This window comes from Bufo gargarizans, chromosome 4, assembly GCF_014858855.1.
Source record: "Bufo gargarizans isolate SCDJY-AF-19 chromosome 4, ASM1485885v1, whole genome shotgun sequence".
In the NCBI taxonomy this organism is placed as follows: Eukaryota; Metazoa; Chordata; class Amphibia; order Anura; family Bufonidae; genus Bufo; species Bufo gargarizans.
Window position 1 is genome coordinate 390,601,824 of NC_058083.1, and position 25,014 is coordinate 390,626,837.

The 25,014-nt window shown below is 40.6% G+C and overlaps 1 protein-coding gene across 6 annotated transcripts in view; it reads left to right on the forward strand.

The window, feature by feature from the left end:
- LOC122934420 (utrophin-like) overlaps positions 1 to 25,014 on the forward strand; it is a 616,199-nt gene that overhangs the window by 503,617 nt on the left and 87,568 nt on the right. For all 6 annotated transcript variants that reach the window (XM_044289868.1, XM_044289864.1, XM_044289866.1 and 3 more), the window contains one exon: positions 9,698 to 9,899. In XM_044289868.1, coding sequence (XP_044145803.1) covers positions 9,698 to 9,899 — 202 coding nt within the window. The remainder of the gene's footprint in view (positions 1 to 9,697; positions 9,900 to 25,014) is intronic.

The following is a 25,014-nucleotide window of genomic DNA, read 5'->3' on the forward strand; positions in this document are numbered from 1 at the left end:
TGTGCCATTACAAAATATACCCCCTTAAAATGTGTGCCAGTACATAAAATACCCTCTTATAATGTGCACTAGTGTAAGCAATACCCCCTTATAATGTGCACTAGTGTAAGCAATACCCCCTATAATGTGCACTAGTTAAAAAAAAAATACCCCCTTATTACGTATGCCAGTACAAAAAATACCCCTTTACTGTGTGCACTAGTACAAATAATACTCTTAGAATGTGTACCAGAACAAAAAAAAAATACCCCCTTGTAATGAGTGGCAGTGCAAAAAATATTCCCTTATGTGTGCCAGTACAAAATGTCCCTATTTAGAGCCCCCAGTAGATGTCCCCATAGTGCTTCTTACCACATGGTGGCCCAACAGCATAGCGCCAAATAAAATAAAAAACAATAAACTTAAATACTTACCTCCATGCCACTGTCAGTGATGCAGTGCAGGCTTCTTCCGGCCTTTTTCCTGAGTTCTCCCATTCCTGGCTCAGGTGGCGCGATGATGGTTACATCATTGTGCCGGCGGGGCAGGGAGACATCGTTCCGGTGCCCCGCCGTTGCATTAGGAAGCCTGAATGCGTGGCCCTAATGAATGTCGATGACTGAGTAGTCAGCAGCCAATAGGAACCTCATTGTAAGAATGCGCACAACTAGACACACAGCAATATATGCAGTGTAATTGGGGGTTCTATTGTGTGTTCTCTCCATTTAGTGTTATTTTGAGGGAGCGAAGGCTAATTTGTTGATGTGTATCTGAATTCATTCTCTACATTTTACAATATTGCTGATATTAGAGGCAGCCAGTGCAGAAATGCAAACAATGTGAATTAGAGACAGAACAGACCAGAATTATGAGTCCTACTATAATTCCCAGCCGCTTTATGCGCTAAGCAATCATTTCTTATTTGAAAGGTTTGTTACTTCATTATTACTGTGGCGTGTTTTACCAGTTCAGCTTAATCTCCTAGAGATGGTCTGCAGAAGGATTGATTTCATTTTGTTTATGGAAAACAATAATTTCACAACCAACTGCAATTTGGAAATGATTTTCTATGTATGTGAATCACAGCTTGAGGCAAAAAATCATTGATGGGAGCTATAAACCATAAAGAGCTTCTGGTAATCTTGTGGATCTGAAAATGAAAGATTAACTAAATTTTCTTAAAGTGTAATAGCTATCTATCTATCTATCTCATATCTATCATCTATCTATCTATCTATCAAATCAAATCAAATAAGCTTTATTGGCAGGACTAAATACATTTTAGCATTGCCAAAGCAAGTGGGAAATAATTGGGTAAGGTTGGGGGATGAGGACATATACAGGGTGGGGGTATAGGAGTCGATGGTATATCAGGCTCCTCTCAGTCTATGGCAGGCAGTACTATATTGTGCTGCTATGGCCGCTGTGTTCTCCTCTTCCCCCAGCAGTATGGAGAGTCTCTCTTCCTCCTCCATGGAGGTGAAGTCTGGGCAGAGATCAGACAGTCTCCTGAAGTGAGTCTCCCTCACTGCTGAGTATTTGGGGCACTGCAGCAGAAAATGAGCCTTATCCTCCACGGCCTCCTGGTCACACTGCTGGCACAGTCTGCTCTATCTATCTATCTATCTATCTATCTAGCTATCTAAAGAAGAAAGAAGGCCAGCAGCACTCCAAAAATTTCAAAAAAAGCGTGTGGTTTATTCACCCAGAGTCAGCAGCGACCTAGGTGCTGGTCCATACTGTCCTGACCTGCACCCATTTGCTACAGTGTGCTGCATTCTGATTTTGCTAAAGTCTAATATCTATCTATCTATCTATCTATCTATCTCATATCTATCATCTATATATCCATATCATATCTATCATCTATCCATCTATTTATCTATCTATCCATTTCATAGCTATCATCTATCTATCTCATATCTATCATCTATCCATCTATTTATCTATCTATCCATTTCATATCTATCATCTATCTATCTCATATCTATCTATCTATCTATCTATCTATCCTATTTATGTATCTATCTATGTAGAACTAGAAGTAGCAGCACACCACTGTATGTACAACGACACAAGTAAATGGTAAATATGTGAAAAAAGTTAAATGCATGACTGCTCTACTTACTATGAGACAAAGTAAAACATGGAGCTGCTAGTTCATTTTTGCTTATTTCTGTGTATATAGGGGAGTGGCATCCCCTGAGAACCTAGCACTCCTGCCCACCTACTTGGGGGTTTTAATCAGGAATATCACAATAGCTGGATGCTCCTTTGTGTAAAGCCACCTTGTCGTGGGTAGATGGGCCTGACATAGTTTTGATCAACAATATGCGCAAAGACAAAGGCCTCATTGTGCTGTGCTGAAATGTTTCTACTGGGGAAATAAATGGGTCAAATACCCTTTTACGGGAATTGGAGTGCTACCTCGTCATTTATTTTTGGGATTTATCTGTGGATTGTTGCCTCCTAGAGGGATTGTATCCAACATCATTATTAACTGTGCTGCTGTTATTTTTGTTTGTTGGATTATCTATCTATTCTATCTATCTCATTAGCTATCTATTCTATCTATCTCATTAGCTATCTATCTCATATCTATGAAAAAGACAATAATAGAAACATAGAATGTGTCGGCAGATAAGAACCATTTGGCCCATCTAGTCTGCCCAATAAACTGAATACTATGGATAGCCCCTGGCCCTATCTTATATGAAGGATGGCCTTATGCCTATCCCATGCATGCTTACACTCCTTCACTGTATTTGCAGCTACCACTTCTGCAGGAAGGCTATTCCATGCATCCACTACTCTCTCAGTAAAGTAATACTTCCTGATATTACTTTTAAACCTTTGCCCCTCTAATTTTAAACTATGTCCTCTTGTGGTAGTTTTTCTTTTAAATATTCTCTCCTCTTTTACCTTGTTGATTCCCTTTATGTATTTAAAAGTTTCTATCATATCCCCTCTGTCTCTTCTTTCTTCCAAGCTATACATGTGAAGGTAATTTAATCTTTCCTGGTAAGTTTGATCCTACAATCCAAGTTTGATCCTACAATATATAGACAGGCACTCTATATATGGAATCAGCAGATACGGCGGACTATGGTGCAGTGATAGTGGTAAATTATTTATTCAGACTAAAAAATATTCAATATTGCTCAAGCAGGTGAGCCGCCACACCCTTCGATATCTCATATCTATCTATCTAATCTATCTATCTTCTCCTATCTATCTATCTATCTATCTATCTATCTATCTAATCTATCTATCTAATCTATCTATCTTCTCCTATCTATCTATCTATCTATCTATCTATCTATCTCCGTAACAGTTGCTCCTTTGTCTCTCTTTGCCCAGATTCTGAATGTTGTAGGAATTTTTAGAATTGGTTTGAGTGTGGACAATAACATTACTAATCAACAGTGATTGGTGACACCATAGAGGCCCTTACCAAATGAGCGCTCTCAGCTGTTATTGCATTTTTGTAGTGAACAGTACCCACACATGCACCATTGAAAATACACTGGGGGTGGGGGCATCAGAAATGGAATAAATGGTTGGGCTCTCACCCAGCAAACATTTAAGGTGTTACCTATAAACAGGTCATACATTTATATTGTAAAAATCTCTTTAATTCCCTGGTTACATTTGTTTGTCCTAGTATTGAACTATGTTTAATCTTTAAGCAAAGGATAGCCAGATGCCGAAGTGATATCCAGATACTCGGGTAGCTTTTTTTTTAGCAACACACATCAGTGCTTAGCATATCCCTAAGGTGATCAAATCTAGTAGCAGAAATAGGTTCTCTTGGTAATTTTGCTAAATGTATCTCACTATTAGAGACTAAACCTACATTGGGCCACATAGTTCACTACAAGAAGATACAGCTTCTCCGTAAATTGTAGACCCCCACAGCAAAACAAAATGGACTCCATTTACCTAGAAACCTGATATTTACAAGGCTGATATTGAAGTTTGTCTGCCATTCTGTTTTTAGGTCTAAAATTATCTTCCAGTTAATTTCATAATACACCTGTATTGGCACCTGTATTGGCATTTATTTTTTTGCTGTATTCAGCAGCCAGTAGAGGGAGCTACCGCATATTGATTTATATACTAATTATACTGTACGAAAACTTTATAAATCTGTATGCCCCTAGTGGCAGCCACAGGTAGCTACTCTACCAAGAATGACACAAGCAGGCAAAGTAGTTCAGTGATGGTCTATTCCTCCAACCATAGGCCCCAAAGCAGGCATGCTCAACCTGCGGCCCTCCAGCTGTTGTAAAACTACAACTCCCACCATGCCCTGCTATAGGCTGATACCTGTAGGCTGTTCGGGCATGCTGGGAGTTGTAGTTTTGCAACAGCTGGAGGGCCGCAGTTTTAGGATGCCTGCCCCAAAGCATTAAAGTGACCTGTCTTTACGCAAGGTATGCCACTGGCCGCACCTGTGGTAGTAGTCACGTCAGACTGTTCATTGTGCATATTTTATGGGCTGGACATTTTTAACAATAATTATTTGGCTTTGAAATGGATAGATAATCTGAATGGGATTGATTTTTATTCAAGATTAAATATCTTAATTCAATGTGATTTCCGGTTGCAGCTTTTAAACTTCTGTCACGTGTATACTAGGAAACCATATAGTGGTACTTCACATATGTCCCCATAAATGTGCTAAGAATTACAGTACATACCTGGATGGTAAAACTAGCTTATAAATCAATCAGAACTGAATGTCCTTTAGCCAGTAAAAAGAATGTTACAGTAAAACACATGAATAGCTTGATGTACTAAGGAGGGCTGTGCGGCCTTTCTGTCTGGTACAAACTCCAATTCTGAGTCCGTCTAAATGTGCCTGCCTTAATACCGCAAAACCAGTTACCCTTGTTTAAGCACTAAAGTCATTCGTCAGCTCTGAATGAATGTGTCAGTTATGTATAAAAAGATATAAAAAGCAGGAATTTATAGTCGAGAGTCGGCAAATGATGGACTTGAATGATGTTCCTGTATATAAAGTAGACATATAACAAAAGAATTCCGCTAGTGTTGGGAACAGTTCAAACCAAATTTGCTAACATAATTGTGCAATTCATTTTTCTATTCAACTTTTATGATCTTTTTTTTTTTTTCCTTTGTCCATTTTCTTCTTCTTGTAGTTAACATACCAGAGAAATACAGGCAAACAATACACAATTTTAAAATGACATCAAATTTTAGATGAACTTTTACATACAACTGTTCTGTTATATTAACTTTGCAGTATGTGTCGTCATATACTGTTAGATTGGATAGTAAATATGCTCTTTACAGTCTGTTACCACACAGGGGGTCAGTTTACTGAAGACTGGCATTTCACAGCCAGTCTTGGTGCATAGCCTGCTGGTAAAAGATGAATCCAAGGTGCAGATGTCTTGGGGTACTTTCACACTAGAGGAGGAATCCGGCAGGCAGTTCCGTTGCCAGAACTGCCTGCCGGATCCGGAAATCCATGTGCAAACGGATACCATTTGTTACCGGATTCGGATCCATTTTTTTCACATTTTTAAAGGTTTTCTCCTGCGCAGACCAGAAAACCGGATCCGTTTTTCTGGAACACTTGGTACCGGATCTGGCATTAATACATTTCAATGGGAAATAATGCCGGATCCGGAATTCCAGCAAGTGTTCCTCTCCATTCAGAATGCATTAGGATAAAACTGATCAGTTCTTTTCCGGACGGAACTCAATGCCGGAAAAGAATAACGCTAGTGTGAAAGTACTCTTAACAAATTTGTTTCATCTGTGAGGTCCGAGCGCAGGAACCTGAAAGGTAGGAGCTGGCAAAGGTTTCAGTTGTCATATACTCCAGTTTTCTGGTGTAAATTATATTAAAGGTGTTAGGGTACTTTCACACTTGCGGCAGAGTGATCCGGCAAGCAGTTCAGTCGCCGGAACTGCCTGCCGGATCCGGCAAAACATATGCCAACTGATGGCATTTGTAAGACTGATCAGGATCCTGATGAGTCAGAATAAAACGGATCCGGCATTTCTTTTTTTTCGCTTTTTTTTTTGTCTGCGCATGCGCAGACCGGAAGGACGGATCCGGCATTCAGGCAAGTGTTCAGTTTTTTTTCTGGCCGGAGATAAAACCGTAGCATGCTGCAGTATTATCTCCATCCTGAACAGTCAAAAAGACTGAACTGAAGACATCCTGATGCATCCTGAACGGATTACTCTCCATTCAGAATGGATGGGGATAAAACTGATTAATTATTTTCCGGTATAGAGCCCCTAAGACGGAACTCTATGCCGGAAAAGAAAAATGCAAGTGTAAAAGTACCGTAAGACATAAAAAATCACAGTTCTTTGAGGAAAATGTCATTTGTAGCATTTGTGTCTACACATAAAAAAAAAGGATGTAAAGCCTCTGTGAATGACCCCCATAGAGTGTAATTAGAAAATGGATGTCTGAGTTCTTGATTGTCAATTGTTTACCTTTACAGTATTTGAATTTGCCAAGCTTTATTCACATCGGAGGTTCAATCCCTTGCTTTTCAGAAAGTTGTCTTCATCTACTTTTCTTTATCTGCTAGAATGGCTAAAGAGATTTCCATGTTATATGTGACATTCTTCCCTGAGGACCAACAAATGAAATTCTCACATATACAATCCTGAGAGCAACATTTTCAAAAGCAGTTCTCCATGAAGGCCACATGCCCTTTCTTGAACATAGAAAATCTCTCATGGGGTTAAGCATTGGGAGATCTCCCAACATATCTTCCATCACTGGTACCTTATTCCAGCCAAACTTGCTTGAATGAATAACTTTCTTGGAAGTCCACTGTGGAGGTTGCGGTGATAAGGACTCCTACTTCTAAATGTGGTGGACTTTCACAGTTATTAGACCTTTTTTGGCTCCAGTTTTTGCACTTATTCATAGTGTCATGCATCATTTAATTATCTCAAACCTAGCAATGACTCTTAGTTTCTTAAATTCGATTCTTCTTCCCATGAGTCTTCAGTGGTCATTAGTCATATTGTTCTTGCTACAAGATTAGCCACTGCTAAACTATAGCTCTTTTGCTAACTCAAGTGATGTACATTGTGTAAATTATGGTGCGACTTGACATGATTGGTATGATCTCTAAAGCAACAAAGAAAACTGCTTAACAACTGAGAATAAAAAGATGCTGTTAAGTGATAAAAAAAGTTTAGGGAAAAGCTCTAGTGGTGAAAATCCAATGCTGGCCTATTCATGAATTCAGAATTTATCTCAGGTTTTCAGCTATTTTGACATTGGGGGTGTATTCTTTTAAACGTTCTATAATGTTTGTATTTGAGAAGCATTTATTTTTGTGATGTCAGCTGTTCTAAAAATTTCAAATACAGCAGTTGTGCTGCAGGACAAGTAACTTTGCACGAGTTACCATCAAAACCATTAAGTGGTTTTCTATGTTCAAAGTGAGCAAATGACCCTCTGTCAAGTCCAGGCACTTGCCCTCCCCAAGACACTTGCCTTTCATTCTTGAAGTGATTTATGGTTTTTCGCAGACCTGTCAAACTCTATTACCATAATGCAGTGACATTTGTTAGTTTAATTTAGTATTGACACCAAGCCAAGGCTCCTAGTTGAAGGTTCCAGACACATACACGCTGCTATGACAGTATGCCAAAAGAGTGCTTCTGAGTTCTATTGATGATCTGAATTTTCCTAAAATCTTTTGACATTATGTATAGGATTGCCTTAAACACCCTTGTACATGCCATTAATAATGCTTGTAAGACACTTGTTTTCTGCTTCGTAGTTTAAACTTTCGAAGATGACCCCTGCTGTTAGTGATATATGATCTACACAGCTCATAAATGTCGGACAGTCTTACAGTTAATTGTCATTGACTTTTCATTGTGTTAATAAATGATGACCAATGGAATGGAAAATAGTCTAGCCATAGAAAATCCATCTATAATCCAAACTATGCCAAGTAATCACTAAAGTGGATGGGTCAGTTTTATTGGCCCCAATTTTTTGTATACTCAAGGCAGGAAGTGTTTCACTTCTAAAAAAGTTTGAAGAAAACACAAGTTTTTAGCATTGTATGTTTTTTTTAAGTTTCCTTTTTGGTGTGTATCAAATGCCCCCTCACAGATGCCCCCAGAGTAAGAAGAATGGGTTATAACTGTGTATGGGATGCCCAGGGCTAGAAATACTTGTGCCACTGGAAGGCTCCCTTGTTCCCGGCTACCAGAGAGGCCGTCACTTTTTCCTATAGTATTTTAGCACTAACCTGGATTACAGGATGGTTGTAACCATGGAAACGGTCAGTTTATAATGTGATGGAAAAATAAATTAAACCAGCAAAGTAGACAGTATGAACAATCACAATACATTAGTAAGTGCCTTTTATTAACTTTATCTACATGATTAATACCATTCGCTGAAGTGAGACAACCCCTTTTATGTGATTGAGCTGAGATTGACAAAGTATAAACTGCTAGTGTTGCTTGGTCAATAATCACAAAGCCAAGGTGGTGCACCCTTTATTTTGGGTTCTGCAGAAAGGTATATGTTGAGTCAAGGTCACATTAATACTGGGTGGCATCTCCCCTTGCTGTGACACAGGCTGCCACTCTGACATGGTAATGGTCATACAGATGCAGATATCCTCCTGTGGTCATTCCAAGGTTTTTCAACGTGGACTCTGATGCGCCCATCAATGGCAAACAGTAGTGTTCAGTGATGAAAGCAGGTTCTCAGGAGGGCTGAAAAGCACCTACTGCCATCATGCATAGTTTGAAGTAACACAGCCTCAACACCAGGTGTCATGGTGTGGGATGCCATTAGCCACCAGTGCAGTTTCCACTGGTATTCATGGAGGGGACATTGATGAGCCTTTATGTCCAAGACATCGTGGAACCAATCCTACTGCCAATTTGGACACCGGAGACGTTGCTGTCCAAGAAGATAACATTTGCCCACACACTGCCTGTACCACACAATGGGGGATATTTATCAAAACTGGTGTCAAGAAAAACTTGCTTACTTTCCTATGGCAACCAATCAGATTCCACTTTTCATTTTTCAGAGCTCCTTTGGAGAATGAAAGGTGGAATCTGATTGGCTGCTAAGCCTGTTCTACTTGACACCAGTTTTGATAATTTTCCTCCAATGTTCTCAAGCTCTCAGCTCAATCACATTATGTTTTCCAGGTGTTCTTTTTCGTTTTCTGTGTATTTTATTTCTGGTCTCATAATAGATATGCATAGCTTTGCCAAATAGTGATGTGATTCCAGCACTGGGTGGAGTGACATCAATACTTCTAGAGTAAGTGAGCAAATTAAAAACCAGGCAAAGGCATAGAGATTGAGAAAAAAAACTGCAGCTACATCCCCTCCTTCCCTGTGTTCCACACTATTCAGGCAGAAGGATCCATAGACCTCCTATTAACCTGATAGATTCCAAAAGATTGTGTTTTTGGCATCCACCACAGTATACCTTTTTTTCTCTCAAATGTATAGGAAAGAGTATCCTATTGCCTTTTTTTATACTGTTAAGCTCTGCAAAAAAAAATTGGCTTATGGATAATGTACTGTATGTAAAGCCAAAATGTGATATGTAGAAGCCTTAGCTGTGTTACCAAGTTTCAATGATCCCCATGTACTTTCTATTTATGAACAAATCAGATTTGTATCCACATCCACAATAGTTATCTATATATTTTTTTGATTCCAGTGGATCTTCTGGAACTGAGCACCACTCACAGTGTTTTCAAGCAGCATGAACTGAATCAAAATCAACAACTATTGTCTGTTCCTGAAATCATCAGCATCCTCACCACCATCTGTGATGGCCTGGAAGAGAAAAACAAGGACCTGGTTAATGTGCCTCTCTGCGTTGACATGTGTCTGAACTGGCTTCTTAATGTATATGACACGTAAGTTACTGCTTTATCAGTTTCTTTACAATTCACTGTAAACTTGGGCACTGCTTGGAAACCAGTTGAAAAATGTTGCTATAGATAATGGTAGCTATTGTATAATGCAATTTACATGCCATTAAGCTTCCCTTTCTAAGGAGACAATAAGTGACCTTGTTTAATACAAATTGGAATTGGAGTGGAATTGCCATGTGGTACAAACTTCTATCCTTGCTGTATTGTTTTCTGCATATATGAAGTATATAATCTGCTCAGTGAAGTGCTCTCTTAAAGGGACCAGGAGCAGGCTTTTTTAGAATAATTGACTTTAGAATCACAATACAGATAATCTGTCTGGTGTGCTTGTAATCTTGCAGTGTATAGTACTTACTGTAGACACTAGACTTTGTACATTCCAACCCGGGTGATTAGTATAGTGCAAAATAATTCAGATCCCATATGGAAAATATCTTTATATACGTGTTTCAAAATGGCAGTTCAGTGGTTAACATTGTTGCCTTGCAGCCGTAGTGTCCTGGGCTTTAGTCCTGCCAAGATGTGGGGTTCGTCTGCATGGGATTTACTCCAGACTGCGAAAACATACTCGTAATAGGTCATTTGGCTTTCGATGAAACCGGCCTCAGCATGTATTTATTTGATTTTATGCACTTATATAGCGCTACTATATTCTGCAGCGCTTTACAGATATCAGCATCAAGCTCTCCCCAATGGGGCTGACAATCTAAGTATGTATGTGACAGTTCAGATTGTAAGCCCCATTGGGGAAATATGCTAACGGCGATAATGTCTGTACAGCGCTGTGGAAAATGTTTACACTATTTAATCAAGAAACATTTAAGTGGTATAATTGTGGTTCCCAGAGGTAGACATTGAGAGCATATCCTAGCATGAAATAAGATAAGATAAATGGTGCAGACATATCATATTTGAAATAACATTTGTGTCTCTGGCCGAATTAAGAGGGTTTTCCAAGAGTTCATTCATAATGGCCTATCTTCAGGTTAGGTCATCAGTATATGATCGGTGGAGGTCTGACTCCCGTCACCCCAGCTGATCCGCTGTTTGATGAGGCTGCAGCGGTCTGGTGAGCTCTGTAGCTTCCTAACAGCATAGCAAGCACTTCAAATAAAGATGACCAATCCTGAGGAGCGGTCATCAATATTGAATTCCCTGAACCCTTTGGTTGGTTTTGTCACTATAGACCAGTCTATACTTCTTACGTATAAAAAGCTACTAATGTAGAAAAAGTGTAACAGATAATACTAAACCAAGATTTTTTTTTTCCTTCTGAGATTAGACTACTCGTGGGTCATTTTATCAGGGCTGGTCATGAAGAGAACCTGTCACCACTCCTGACATGCATGTTTTAATAGCTACATGCATTCCCCATCTAATAATTCTAGAGCAGCTATTCTTATGACTTTATCTTGTTCCATTCCTTAATTATTTATACTAGAAGTTATGAAAGAATTGCTAGCAGTCTGCAGTAAGGTTACAGAGGGGTGGTAACCAGTTAGGGGGGTGTACCTGCACAATGGCAGCACCGACTGGATAGAGTCAGACTGTGCAGGTATACCCCCCCCCCCTCCAACTGGTTAACACCCCTCTGTACCCTTACTGCAGACTGCTAGAAATTCATTCATAACTTCTAGTAGAAATAATACAGGAATGGTACAACATAGAGCCATAAGAATAGATGCTCCAGAATGGTTACTAGATGGGGAATGCATGAAGCTATTAGAACAGGCATGTCAGGAGTGGTGAAAGGTCCTCTTTAAAGTTGCTTGAGCTGTGCAGTCAAAGGACACAAACTTTTTCCTGCTTATGAGGATGCCGCATGGCAACCAAGACTTGTGGCCAAACACATTAGACCATCATCCAGCCTACCTGAAAATGGTGGGTTTGGCAGACAATACTCTAATGTGTATGGAGGCCTTTAGGATATAGGGAAGAAATGTCCACTCAAATTGACATTTTTGAATGTTCTATGTATTCAAAATTGTTGTTATCCCTGCCCATTTATCCTGTAATTGCTGGCATGTAGCACTATAATAAAATTCTTACCAAATGTTCTCATTTTTAAAGTTAATTTGCTTTTATTCCAAGCTTCATACTTTGAAACCCGCTTTTTTTTGTTTAGATATAATTTAATTGGCCTAGGTATAGTGGATGCTTCTTGGAGTTTGACACTAACTATGTTTATAACTTTCATGTTAACCATGTAGACAAGTTCATATAATTAAACAGCATTTGAGAAGCATCTGCTCGATTCATGCTGTTAGCCTGGAATTTAATTACCAGCTTTTCAAAGTGAAGATGTTGACAGGCTGCAGTCTAGCCCACTAATACCAGACGATTTTCAGAGAAGAAGTTTTTGTTGGCAAGACCTGACAGCAGCAGTTTAGTGAGTGCTGTCAAGATAGCAGCCACATTTTGGACTGCTCAATCCTGCTAGAGCTGAAAATGAGTAAGCAAGTCATGACAGGCAATTAGATTCCAGGATGAACAATGAATTCTAGCTATTATTATACTTTCTGTAATTAAAATAATATATTCATTTTAACATTCGCTTTGAATGGAATTGGCTGCCATTTATTATGACTTTACATGTATTTAATCTGATTGTTGAAAACCTAGAAAATCTGACAATCCAACACTGAAATGTTTTAGAAGCTGAAAATTGTGCATTCTGCTTTTTGAAATAAAAACCATAGTAGCATATACTACATTAAAAGGATTGTCACATGACAGGCATTAATGGCATAACACTAGAATATGCGACCAATGACCGATCAATAGGTATCCAACTGCTTGGTGGAATTTAGTGGCAGCAGTGATCGAAAAGTTCAGATTTCTCCAGCAGCATTGATCATTGTTTGTAATAGACTAATTTTCCAACCTCTCGACACTGCAAAACAGGTTTAAGCCATACCGTAATATGGTTCATTACTAAAGGGTTAATGTTATAGTGCACTATGCTTCACTGCTAATGTACAGTGAGTGTGCACTTCCATTGATATCAATAGCTAAAGTGGCTTAACTATGCACTATGTATCTCAAAAGGCTGTATAGGAGAAGGAATTAGTTAACTGCCATTCCTTAGTGAAGGTTGCCGGGTGGCGGGCTGGCCCCACTTTCCCCTGGCTAGTGTGTTATTGGTGATAAGGCCAAGAGTAAAGATGTGTGAGAAAGACTTGCAAGAATACAGCAGCTCACCCCCTCACAGTATGGATAAGGTTCTCACCCTCAGGACCTCAGAAAACAAGAGGAGGTGTAAGCTATATGAAGGGGCACACTCAGAAGGGAAACACAAGATAGTAACGAATAATGGACTAATTATTCTAAAAACAAACCCCTAAAAAATATATAAAAACATACATGTAGACACACATATACCTATGCAAATGCATGTGAAACTACAATAGGGAGGAATTCTTATGGGTGTATTGAAGTCCCAAATTCTGTGTATACAACAGCGTGCCAGCAATGTCTTATAAATATACGTGGATAAACGTGGATACTGCTCGTATACCTAAACCACAGTGCACAATGTTTATGCTGCGCTGGATTCCGTAGCGTGTAAGAGACACAACTGGTACCAAGTGTCAGCTAAATCCAAAGTGTTCACTCCACAGTGCAACTGATTATGATTGCTTCATAGATTCTGTAATGCTCGCAAACAAGCGCAGTCTTACCTCTCTTCACTGCTCTCCGCAGCGTTGTATCCTGGTGGCCGTGCACTCACAGCGTGCTACGTGATGTGCTGGCCGTACGTGGCGTCCCACGTAACCTGGTTGTCCGGGGGACCGAGTAGACGCTTTAATGATGTCACTGTTTGGTGACTGCTCTTCCAGCTTTTGGATTACTCTTCCGGCTTTTGGATTCAAGCAGGTTTTCTTACTTTATTTCTTTTGGCTCCAGGCTTCCTTTTTCTTTGTCCACGCTCACTCTGTATGCCAGACACGTTTCTGGGTCTAACACCCCTTCCACAGTGGCCAACTGAGTGAGCGGTCCATAAGGAGTGAGGCACCAAAGTCAGGGGGAGATGGAAGGTCCTTAAAAATTATTTTAGTGAACTAGGAGAGAAGCTCAAGTCCAGGACCTCCAAGGTAGTGTTTTCAGAAATACTACCAGTGCCATGAGCGTCACCAGAGAGACAACGGGAGCTTAGGGAGTTAAATAAGTGGCTCAGAAGCTGGTGCAGGAAGGAAGAGTTTGGGTTCATGGAGAACTGGGCCGACTTCTCGGTCAGTTACAGGCTCTACAGTAGAGATGGGCTGCGCCTTAATGGGGAGGGTGCAACTGCCCTGGGGGAAAAATGGTTAAATGGCTGTAGAAGCGTTTAAACTAGGATCTGGGGGAAGGGCGGGGGGTCAGAAAAGGAGTAGATAGTGTAGATAGAGAGTGGGATATAGGAGGTGACAGTGGGGATTTAGTGGGGGCTGGGGTTAGTGAGGAACGTAGGGAGAAGACTGGGCAGAACTATACACCGATGAAAAATAGAAATGCTGGTAACAAGAACCTGTTACATACAAACATCAACCAAGGTAACCAAAAAATCCCAGATATTCACTTTACAGGTCATAGTAATTTGAAATGTATTTTCACAAATGCCAGAAGTCTAGCTAGAAAATTGGGTTTTGCTGGAGGCTATGGTACTAGTAGAACACTTAGATGTAGTTGGTGTGGCTGAGACATGGTTGGACTCTTCGCATGACTGGGCTGTAAATATTGAGGGTTTTACACTACTGAGGAAAGACCGGGTCAATAGAAAAGGTGGTGGCTTGTGCCTGTATTTGAGGAGTGATCTAAAGACAAGTGTGAAAGAGGCAATTGTGGGTGCGGATGGTGAGGATGTGGAAACCTTATGGGTGGAAGTACAAAGGGATATAAACATTGAAAAAATAATACTTGATGTAATCTATAGACCCCCTAACAGAGTAGATAGAAACACAACTGTATAACCAAATAGAGCAGGCTGCACAGGCAGGTACAGTGGTTATAATGGGAGATTTTAACTACCCAGACATTGAGTGGGTTCATGATTCTGCCTCAGCCGCAAATGGTAGAAAATTCCTCAACTTGCTGCAGGACCACTTTATGGGCCAGTTTGTAGAAGCTCCCACTAGGGGCAATGCTCTGTTGGATCTGGTCATTTCTAATGATGCAGAGCTTGTTGAAAATGTTACTGTTCGAGAAACACTAGGTACCACAATATAATTATATTCCCCCTAAACTATAAGAAGCAAACTCTGTCAGGCAGAGCAAAGACACTGAATTAAAAAAAAAAGGCTAATATCCCTGGGTTGAGGGCAGCATTTCAGGGCATAGACTGGGAGAAGCTACTGTCACATATTAATATTGAGGATAAATGGGAGAGCTTTAAATCCACATTGAGTAATTGCACTAAAAAACGTATTCCTTTAGGTAACAAGTATTAACGGCTAAAATTAAAACCCCCATGGCTTACAGATACTGTAAAAAGGGCAATAAAAGACACAAAAGGGCATTTAAAAAAAATACAAATCTGAGGGGTCCGCTGTAGCATTTGAAGATTACAAAGGGCTTAATAAAATCTATAAAAAGGAGATAAAATTAGCAAACATACAAAACGAACAGCAGGTGGCAAAAGAGAGCAAAACAAATCCCCCAAAATTATTTAAATATATAAATGCTGACTTCCGGTTCCGGCGCCTGCATGTGAGCAGCAGAGAGAGACAGCTCCGGAATCCCTGACTGAAAACCGAGGCATATTGCCCAGGCATTAACATTCCAGGAGCAGTTTACTGTTCCGAGAGATTGCTCAGGTCCGGAGGTGTTGGATGGACCATTTCATCGTCACCATGGGCAAGAAAATCAAGTCTAAGACAACGGCTGATGTTCCCGCCGATACAGCCAGGGAGGAAGACATGGCGCCTGACACACCCTCACCTTGCGTTGAGAGTGACGAGAGCTCATCCTCCGCTATGATACCTCAAGAAGCAACTGCAGCAGGAGGACTTGATTATAAATTACTGGCGATAGAGGTGGCAGCGCATTTGGCTACTGATTTACAGGCCACACTGGAAGCGTCAGTGAAAACCTCCATGCAGAAAATACACAAGGCGCTGCAAAAGCAAGACACGCGCGTGACAGAGGTAGAAAATTGGGTGCATACCCTGGAATTGTACTCTGAGGAATGTATCACGCAAATCCGAGGTCTTATGCAAGAAAACAGGAAACTGTGGGACCGAGTGGAGGATCTTGAAAATCGATCCCGCAGGAATAATTTGCGGATCGTTGGCCTGTCAGAAGAGATTCCTGCAAAGGACTTACTCATTATATGCGAACAAGAACTGCCTAAGCGATTAGACTTAAATGGGCCTTGCAAAGTTGAACGCGCAACATAGGCTGGGTCCCGATTTGAAAAATATGTTGCGTGTTAGAGACAATAACGATGCTAGCTTTGATCGCAAGCCGAGACAAGTGATAGTAAAATATCTTGATTTTCAAGACAAGACGAACATACTTCGCAACTTCAAAAGATCCACTGAACCAGTCGAGTTGAGGAACTCGAGAATCATCATCTTCGGGGACTATTCAGCAGGTCACCAAGAGGCGGAGAGCCTTCTCAGCCATCTGCTCTGAACACTACTAGAGGCATACTAGATTCGCATTATTGTACCCAGCTCTGCTGAAAGTATTCAAGGGAGATGGATCATCACAGACCTTTTCGAACCCGGAGGAGGCTGCGGAAGTCTTACAGATCAAGATGGATTCTTCAGATCGGGGCTCAGGAAAGCGGAACCGGGAGAGGGATGAAGATTCTGATCGCCGTGCAAGCCCGAAGAGATATGTGGGTCGACAGTGGAGAGATTTGGACACTCATCACGGTGCAGGAGCCGTCAAGGGCTCTGGATGAAGACCCAAGGGACTTAAGTATACCAGTATTGTTCTTTTTTTTTTTCCTTGACTCTAGCGCAAGGAGTCGCATTGTTTTGCTGCAGGAATGTATAGATAGCCATATATAGATAATATGAGTCTAGGAGGTGCTCTCTAGATAATTCAGGGTAGCAGAAAGTTCTAAAGTTTGGTTTCTAGATTCTAGCCATTTAATTTGCCATTGGTCAGGGACCGAGTTTAGAGGTAGTATTATAGAAAACACTCCGTGTGTAATATTGCGCATATGTAGGAAAAAAGTGAAGTCAATTTGCTATTCATTTTGGAGGGAGGATTAGTGACTGTATAATGTATTCCCAGGCAGGGAAATGTTACTTAGTTGCCTTTAGGCAGTATTTTCATGTTGTTGAGGGGTTTTCAGGGAATTTTGGGAGGGTTATTTTCTGGATGTGTACCGCAGGGCCCTTCACATATCTTTTTCATGCGAACATAATATGACGCGAATAGTATCTTGGAACGTCAGAGGTTTGCGTTCCCCAGCCAAGCGTAACATGGTACTTAAATATCTGCATCGGCTCAGACCGGATATAGCTATGTTACAAGAAACCCACTTAGCTGAAGGAGATTTTTTCGTATGGAAAAGATGTGGGTTGGGAAAGTGGTCGGATTGTCATCCATAGCCGGGAAGGCAGGTACACTAATCCTGATAAGTAAGCACTTAGACTATAAAATACTGCATCATGAGACGGATGTAAACGGAAGGTTTCAGAAATTGAAGATGCAATCTCCTTTGGGAGAAATATGTTTGATTAATGTATACGGCCCTAATGGGGAAAACTGATGCTTCTTCAGAGAGTTGAGTGCTCTAATTGGACAAGATCCCTTGTCACAGTACATTGTTGGAGGGGACATGAATGCTGGTATAGATAGTAGGGAGGATAGAAGGATTACATCCGGGAAGGTCATTTCACAAAGGACTAGGGACACTGTTCTAGCAGACTTCATAAATGATAATAATCTAGTAGATCTTTGGAGATTAGAGAACCCAGAGGGTAGGGAATACACGTTTTATTCCTCACCAAACAATTCGTGGTCTAGGATAGACTATATTTTTGTGACAAATTCTGTCCAATGCAGAGCCCATCACTCCAAAATTTGGGATATTGCAATCTCCGACCATGCTCCAGTACAGATAGACATAAAAGATCAGACTCAGAAGGGATCAGACTTTATCTGGCGATTCCCCTCCTTCCTGTCAGAGAATGAAAATTTTAGGGATTTACTAAAGGGGTGGGTTTTGGAGTACTTACAGGACAACGCTGAACATAGAAGTAATCCCTCTCTGCTATGGGATACGGCGAAAGCTGTCTTACGGGGGAGAATAATCTCTTATGTGCATTCTCTAAAAAAGAAGACTAGGACAAATCTGGATGAAAATGCACGGTCCTTGAGACAGGCGTACATCTCTTTTTTGGCCAATCCCACAAGTGAAAACAGTTTAAATTGGAGAATGACGAAAAAAGAGTACGAACTCTGGTTTGTGCGTTGGGAAGACATTTATAGATACCAAAAAGAATCCAGGTTATTTAAATTGGGTAATAAGTCAGGGAAAATATTAGCACGATTGGCCAAAGGGACAAGAGGACCCATCCGACTCCCGATATGAAAAGACTCGCAGGGACATATTCAAAAAGAACCCAAGAGGGTAGTGGAGATCTTCAAAGAATTTTACCAGAAGTTATACACTAAGGACCCGGAGGCCTCCCTTCCCCCTTCCTCCTTTTTAGATAAGGTTTCTCTACCTAGAGTGAAGGCAGACCAACTAGCCTCACTCAATCAGCCTATTTCAACTGAGGAAGTGGTCTCCACTATAAGAAACTTGAAGTCAGGGAAGGCCCCGGGATGTGACGGCTTTTCCGGAGAATTCTTTAAGATCCTTAGAGAAGATATAACACAGATACTTGTAGAAAATTACAATAATATATTAGGCGGCCGAGACCTAACAGACACAAGCAACTTAGCGCATATCAAATTATTGCCCAAACCTGGGAAGGACCCCTTTCAGCCTGCATCCTACCATCCCATATCCCTTATAAATGTGGATGTCAAAATATTTTCCAAAATAATGGCGGACAGGTTGGCTGATATTTTACCATCTCTGATTGGAAAATCTCAACTAGGGTTTGTGAAGGGGAGATCGGCGGTGTTCAACATCCGTAAGGTTCTATCTGTGCTGGATCATGTTAACAGGAAGGAGAACACTATGCTTACACCTGCCTTGTTAACTATTGATGCTGAGAAAGCCTTCGATAATATAAGCTGGAGTTGGTTGGGAAATGTTTTGGACAGAATGCAAATTACAGGAGCCTTTAGGACTTATGTCGATGCTCTATATAGATCCCCCAGGGCGCAGATTGTTATACCAGGATTTTTATCCACTTCCTTTCCACTTTTAAAGGGGACGAGACAGGGTTGCCCGTTATCTCCTTTATTGTTTAATATCGCACTTGAACCATTAGCTAGACTGCTGGAGTCCATAGATGTCTTTGAGGGTATCCGCATTGGTAAACAGGAGATTAAACTCTCGCTGTTCGCAGATGACATCATCATGTTCTTGTCAAACCCGCAAAGAGATGTTAAAAACATCTTTGAGGTCATGGGAAACTTTGGCTCCTTCTCAGGCTTCAAGGTAAATCAAAGCAAATGTGAATTGATGACTTTAGGGGTGGGACCCCGTAGGAAAGAGTTCATTCTAGGAGATTGTCCGGTGTCTCTGGTTACAAACCACATCACGTATCTTGGGATTAATATAGGCCGTACGCCACATTCTTTATATACCCTTAACTATCTGCCACTATTCACACAGGTGAAGCAGGAACTGAAGAGGTGGCAATCGTTACCACTGTCAGTAATAGGTAGGTGCCACCTAATCAAGATGATTAGTTTCCCGAAACTGCTGTACCCCATGCAGACGATGCCGATTTTATTAAGACATTCGGACGTAGTAGGTATTAATAAGGCTTTTACGCAATTCATCTGGTCTGGGAAGAGGCCGCGTATAGCTTTAAAACAAATGTGGGCTCCCATAAACAAAGGAGGGATAAGATTGCCGGATGTAAGAACCTACAACTTGGCGTGTCTCTTCAGACACTGTAGAGACTGGCTAAATAAGACATCATATTACTCTAACTGTAGTTTGGAGAGGGAACTGGCTGGAGGTTGGGACCTTGGATCCCTATTGCATTCCAGGTTGGGCTCTTTACCTTCGAATATAAAGAATTCAGTAGTGATTAGAGATACGGTGGTCACCTGGAAAGAGACGAGAAAACTTGTTGGCTTATCTTTTCTGGCATCTAAGCATATGCCATTATGGAATCATACTGATTTCGGCCCAGGCATATCGAACAAGCTGTTTCAAATTTGGAAAGGGCTAGGTATCCACAAAATGTTGCATATAATTCATGAGAAGGAACCCAGATATATGTCGATAGAAGAGCTTCATGTTAAGTTTGGATTATCTAGGGAGCAATTTTTGCAATACTATCAGGTCTTGAAATTTTGCGGGTCTAGATTGAGGGACTTGCAATATGAATATGTATCTAACCCTTTTGACGCCCTGGTGAAACAAAAGGAAATTAAAATTTCACTCTCTGAAGTTTACGGAACTCTGAGAGAAAAAGGGGATGTTAAAATGCTTAGCAAAAGGTTCCAGGGATGGAGAACATTTTTGAACTCTAGTGATTGTGGGGATAAACTCTTGGGAGGATGGAAGAGAGTGAGGAGAGCAGTTTCATGTGAAAAATGGAGAGAGTCCCATTTCAATCTATTACATAGGGCGATATATGCCTTTAACCTGCCATTCAAAAACAACCTCACTGATAGATTGACGGAATGTCCTAAGTGCCATCTATCCAAAGCAGATCTGAATCATTGTATCTGGGAGTGCCCAAAGGTAGAAGTTTTTTGGAAGGAAATGCTAGCCTGGATCCGAGGAATATGGCACTTAGAACTGCCACTTGAACCCCTGGTGGTCCTGTTTCACGTATTTCCGGACACATTGACAGTACCAAAATTAGTAGACGGAGCTTTGGTAGTGGCACTTAGATGTTTATTGAACTCGTGGCTACAGCCGGAGACTCCCTCAATCTCAGAAATTCAAATACAAATGAGATTCTTCTTGCTAATGGATCAATTGGATGCGGAAAAGCAAAAGTCTAGTAGAACATCACAATTCTTCGGAAAATGGAAGGTGTACATTAGTAAACAGCTCTCCGAAACTGAAATTCAAAAGATAATGAAAAACTTTCAATTCACGGAATGGTACCTACTCACTGACTTGAAAGGGAGCTTGGGTAATTTGAAAGTATTCCAGTTATCCTAGTGGGGAATTTTCTATTTCATTTTCATTTTCATTTCCATTTTCTTTTTGTTTCACCAGCATTTAGGAAATGAATTTAATTAGTCGGGTTGGGTACACATCCAGAAAAAGGGGGGAGTTTGGGGATTGGAGAAATGTGCTTTAAGAAATAAGTGATATCATTTGGAGCAGATGGTGTTGATGATGGATGGAATGGTTAGTCAGTATGCTGTTACCTCGACTTTTGTACTCTAATCCAGTGTAAAACCATGTTTTGCTTCAGAAATGCTTCTACCATAAAATAAATAAAATGTTATTTTATAAATATATAAATGCTAAAAAACCAAGGTCCGAGCAGGTAGGTCCCCTAAATAATGGCAAGGGGGGGTAGTCACTGAAGATAAGGAAAAGGCAGAGTTTTTTTTAGCTCTGTATAAACAATGAAGAGAAAGGAGCTGATATCTGTGGTGCTGAGGCTGTTAGTAAATCCAGTAATATACTCAATTGGCTACCTGTAGATATCGTCCAAGATAAGTTAAATAAGGTAAATGTGAACAAAGCTCCGGGTCCAGATGGATTACACCCAAGAGTGCTTAAAGAGCTCAGTTCAGTCATTGCGTGCTCCTGTTTATAATTTTTAAAGATTCTTTAGATACTGGTATAGTGCCAAGTGATTGGCGCAAGGCAAATGTGGTGCCCATATTCAAAAAGGATCAAGGTCCTCCACAGGTAATTATAGACCAGTTAGTTTAACTTATACAGGAGTATGTGGCTGTAAATAATATTATAAGTGATAACCAACATGGCTTTACCAAGGACAGAAGTTGTCAGACTAACCTGATTTTTTTTTATGAGGAGGTGAGTAGTAGCCTAGACAGAGGGACGGCTGTGGATGTAGTGTTTCTGGATTTTGCAAAGGCTTTTGATACTGTCACTCATAGACATTTAATAGGTAAAGTAAGGTCTATAGGCTTGGAAAATATAGTTTGTAATTGGATTGAAAACTGTCTGAAGGACCGTGTCCAGAGAGTTGTGGTCAATGACTTCTATTCAGAATGGTCCCGGGTTATAAGTGGTGTACCCCAAGGTTCAGTGCTGGGCCCTCTATTATTTAATTTATTTATTCATGATATCGAGGACTGGGTTAATAGCACCATTTATATTTTTGAAGATGACACTAAGCTATGTAGTACTGTACAGTCTATGGAAGCTGTCCATATACTACATGCTGACTTGAACACTCTGAGGGAATCGTCATCAACTTGGCAAATGAGGTTCTATATTGGATAAATGTAAAGTTGTGCATTTTGGTAGTAATAATCTCCGTGCTTCAGATATCCTAGGTCAGTGATGGCTAACCTCGGCACTCCAGCTGTGGTGAAACTACGACTCCCAGCATGCTCCATTTATTTCTATAGAGTTCTGAGAGCAGCCAAGCAAGGGGGGCATCTTGGGAGTTGTAGTTTTACCACCGCTGGAGTGCCAAGGTTAGCCATCACTGTCCTAGGTGATGTAACACTGGGAGAGTCACTTATAGAGAAGGATTTGGGTGTCCTTATAGATGGTAGATTAAATAACAGCATATAATGTCAATCAGCTGCTTCTAAGGCCACCAGGATATTGTCATGCATTAAACGAGGCATGGACTCGCGGGGCAGGTGTGTAATATTACCACTTTACAAAGCGCAGGTGCGGCCTCATCTGGAATATGCAGTTCAGTTATGGACACCAGTCCATAGAAAGGATGCACTTCAGTTGGAAAAAGTACAGAGGAGATCGACTAAACACATTTATTTAGTTATGAGAAGAGACGTCAATGGGGGGGACATGATTAACCTATACAAGTATATAAATGGGCCATACAAAAAATATGGTGAAAAACTGTTCCATGTAAAATGCTCTCAAAAGACAAGGGGGCACTGCCTCCGACTGGAGAACAAAAAGTTCAGTCCCCAGAAGTGTTTCTTTACTGTAAAAACTGTGAAACTGTGGAATAGACTTCCTTAGGACCTGGTCACAGCAGGAACAGTGGACAGTTTTAAAAGGGGTTTAGATGAATTCTTAGAAGTAAACATTGATGCTTATGAAAATGTGTAAAAATCTGAGTCTCACTTCCTTCTGGGATTCACATCCCCACCTATGGACTTATGTATTTTTTCAACCATATCAATTATCAACTATAAAGCTGGGTAGTCACAAGACTAACAGGGCAAAGCAAGGAATCCTAGTGAGCTGTCAGGGGAACTGCTCAGAGGGGTCACCCTTGTCAGGGCGAATGCTCTGCTACCTGGGCGTAAAGATTAGCTCAGGCCAAGTAGGTGCAAATAGAGCTGGAGACCCAGCACCCTGACAGCGGGGACCCCCGGAAACCATGGATCTAGGAAGTGGTAATAACATTCCAATTTCTGCACAGTTAACCATTGCACAAGCGTGCTTTCACCAATTATCTAATGGGCTTTTATTTTAAGGTATCTATTAAAAGCTAAGTATTAACTGGAGGGCTACCTACCATTATTTTGTTTATACCTTCTCACAGCTTACCAAGCACTGCGCCGTCCATTTGATAGCGGCTGTGCTTGCGTCTAATCCATGCGACCGATAAACATGACGTTACATGGCCTAGACTAAACTGAGAGTAGGCTGCCATTCTATTGCCTGCTCCAGTGCCTTCTCTAACAGCTGATCAACAGGGGTCTAGGGTGTTGGACCCGCACCGATCAGATACTGATGACCTATCCAGAGGATAGGTCATCAGTTAAAAAAATCTCAGAAAATTCCTTTAAATGAATGATATTATTTTCCTCCAAAACCATATATCAATCTGCTCAGCTCCTTCAGCGTTATAACATGCTCTTGGCAAATTTCACTGCATTTTCATGGTAAAAGGTTCCCATAGATACAGTCATTGTCAGTGTCCATGTTCAGGTAATGATGAATGAAGATTGTAATGATTACAGCATGATGCCTTACAATATCAAGAACTGAACCTGCATTTTACTTTATCTCTAATTTTAGCTTCTCAGTTGAAGTCTGTAAATGTTACACATGATGAAAACGAGAAAAACTAAAGTTAGAGTTGTCTCATTTAATCCTATAAAAGCAAACCAGATGTTTCTCCAGGAACGGTATTCCCTGCTGATAGTCAGAGAAGTCAGAGAGCCGGCTGCTGCTGAGAGTACAGCGGCTCTTGCATAATCCTCTCTTCACTTGCTGTCCTGTACAACAGTTCACAGCGGCAGCCTTAGTAAATCAGAAGCAAAGGCCAGATATATTTTAGAAACAAGGAATAAACCTTTGTTTAAAACACTGGTCATTGTATCCTAACCATAGTGCGCTGCGCAGGGGACACCTCGTTGGGCCACTTTTTTTTTTACTCTATTTAAAAAAATCGGCTCCATTTCTCTCTGTCATATCATGCAACATTATATTATTACGTTCCCCATCTTTCCTAAAGAAAGGAAATTTACTGTGTATTCAATATGTAGAATTAGATAATTTATTTGATTTTGGTCACTGTTTGCATAAGATAACTTAAGTTTATATTTACCCTTGTAGTGCCTATAAAAGAGAACGTGTGGTACCGATTGTACGTCTATCTGCATATACAAACCCTATTCAGACTATATTGAAATAGACGGTAGTAGAGAGGTCATTGGTGGTCTCCCATGTATGCAGAAGTTGTCACAAAGTCATTGTTTTGCTTATTGAAACTCGTTTTCTACAAGAAGTCTGTATGCATTGAACTTTAAATGACCATTAGTTATGTTATTTTCCTGCCAAGACTTGCACTACAAAAGAAGTATCCTTTGGATATTATGCAGCTTGCATGTAATATCATCCAGTCTTGCACTGAAAGTCTACCACCCATTAGCTATG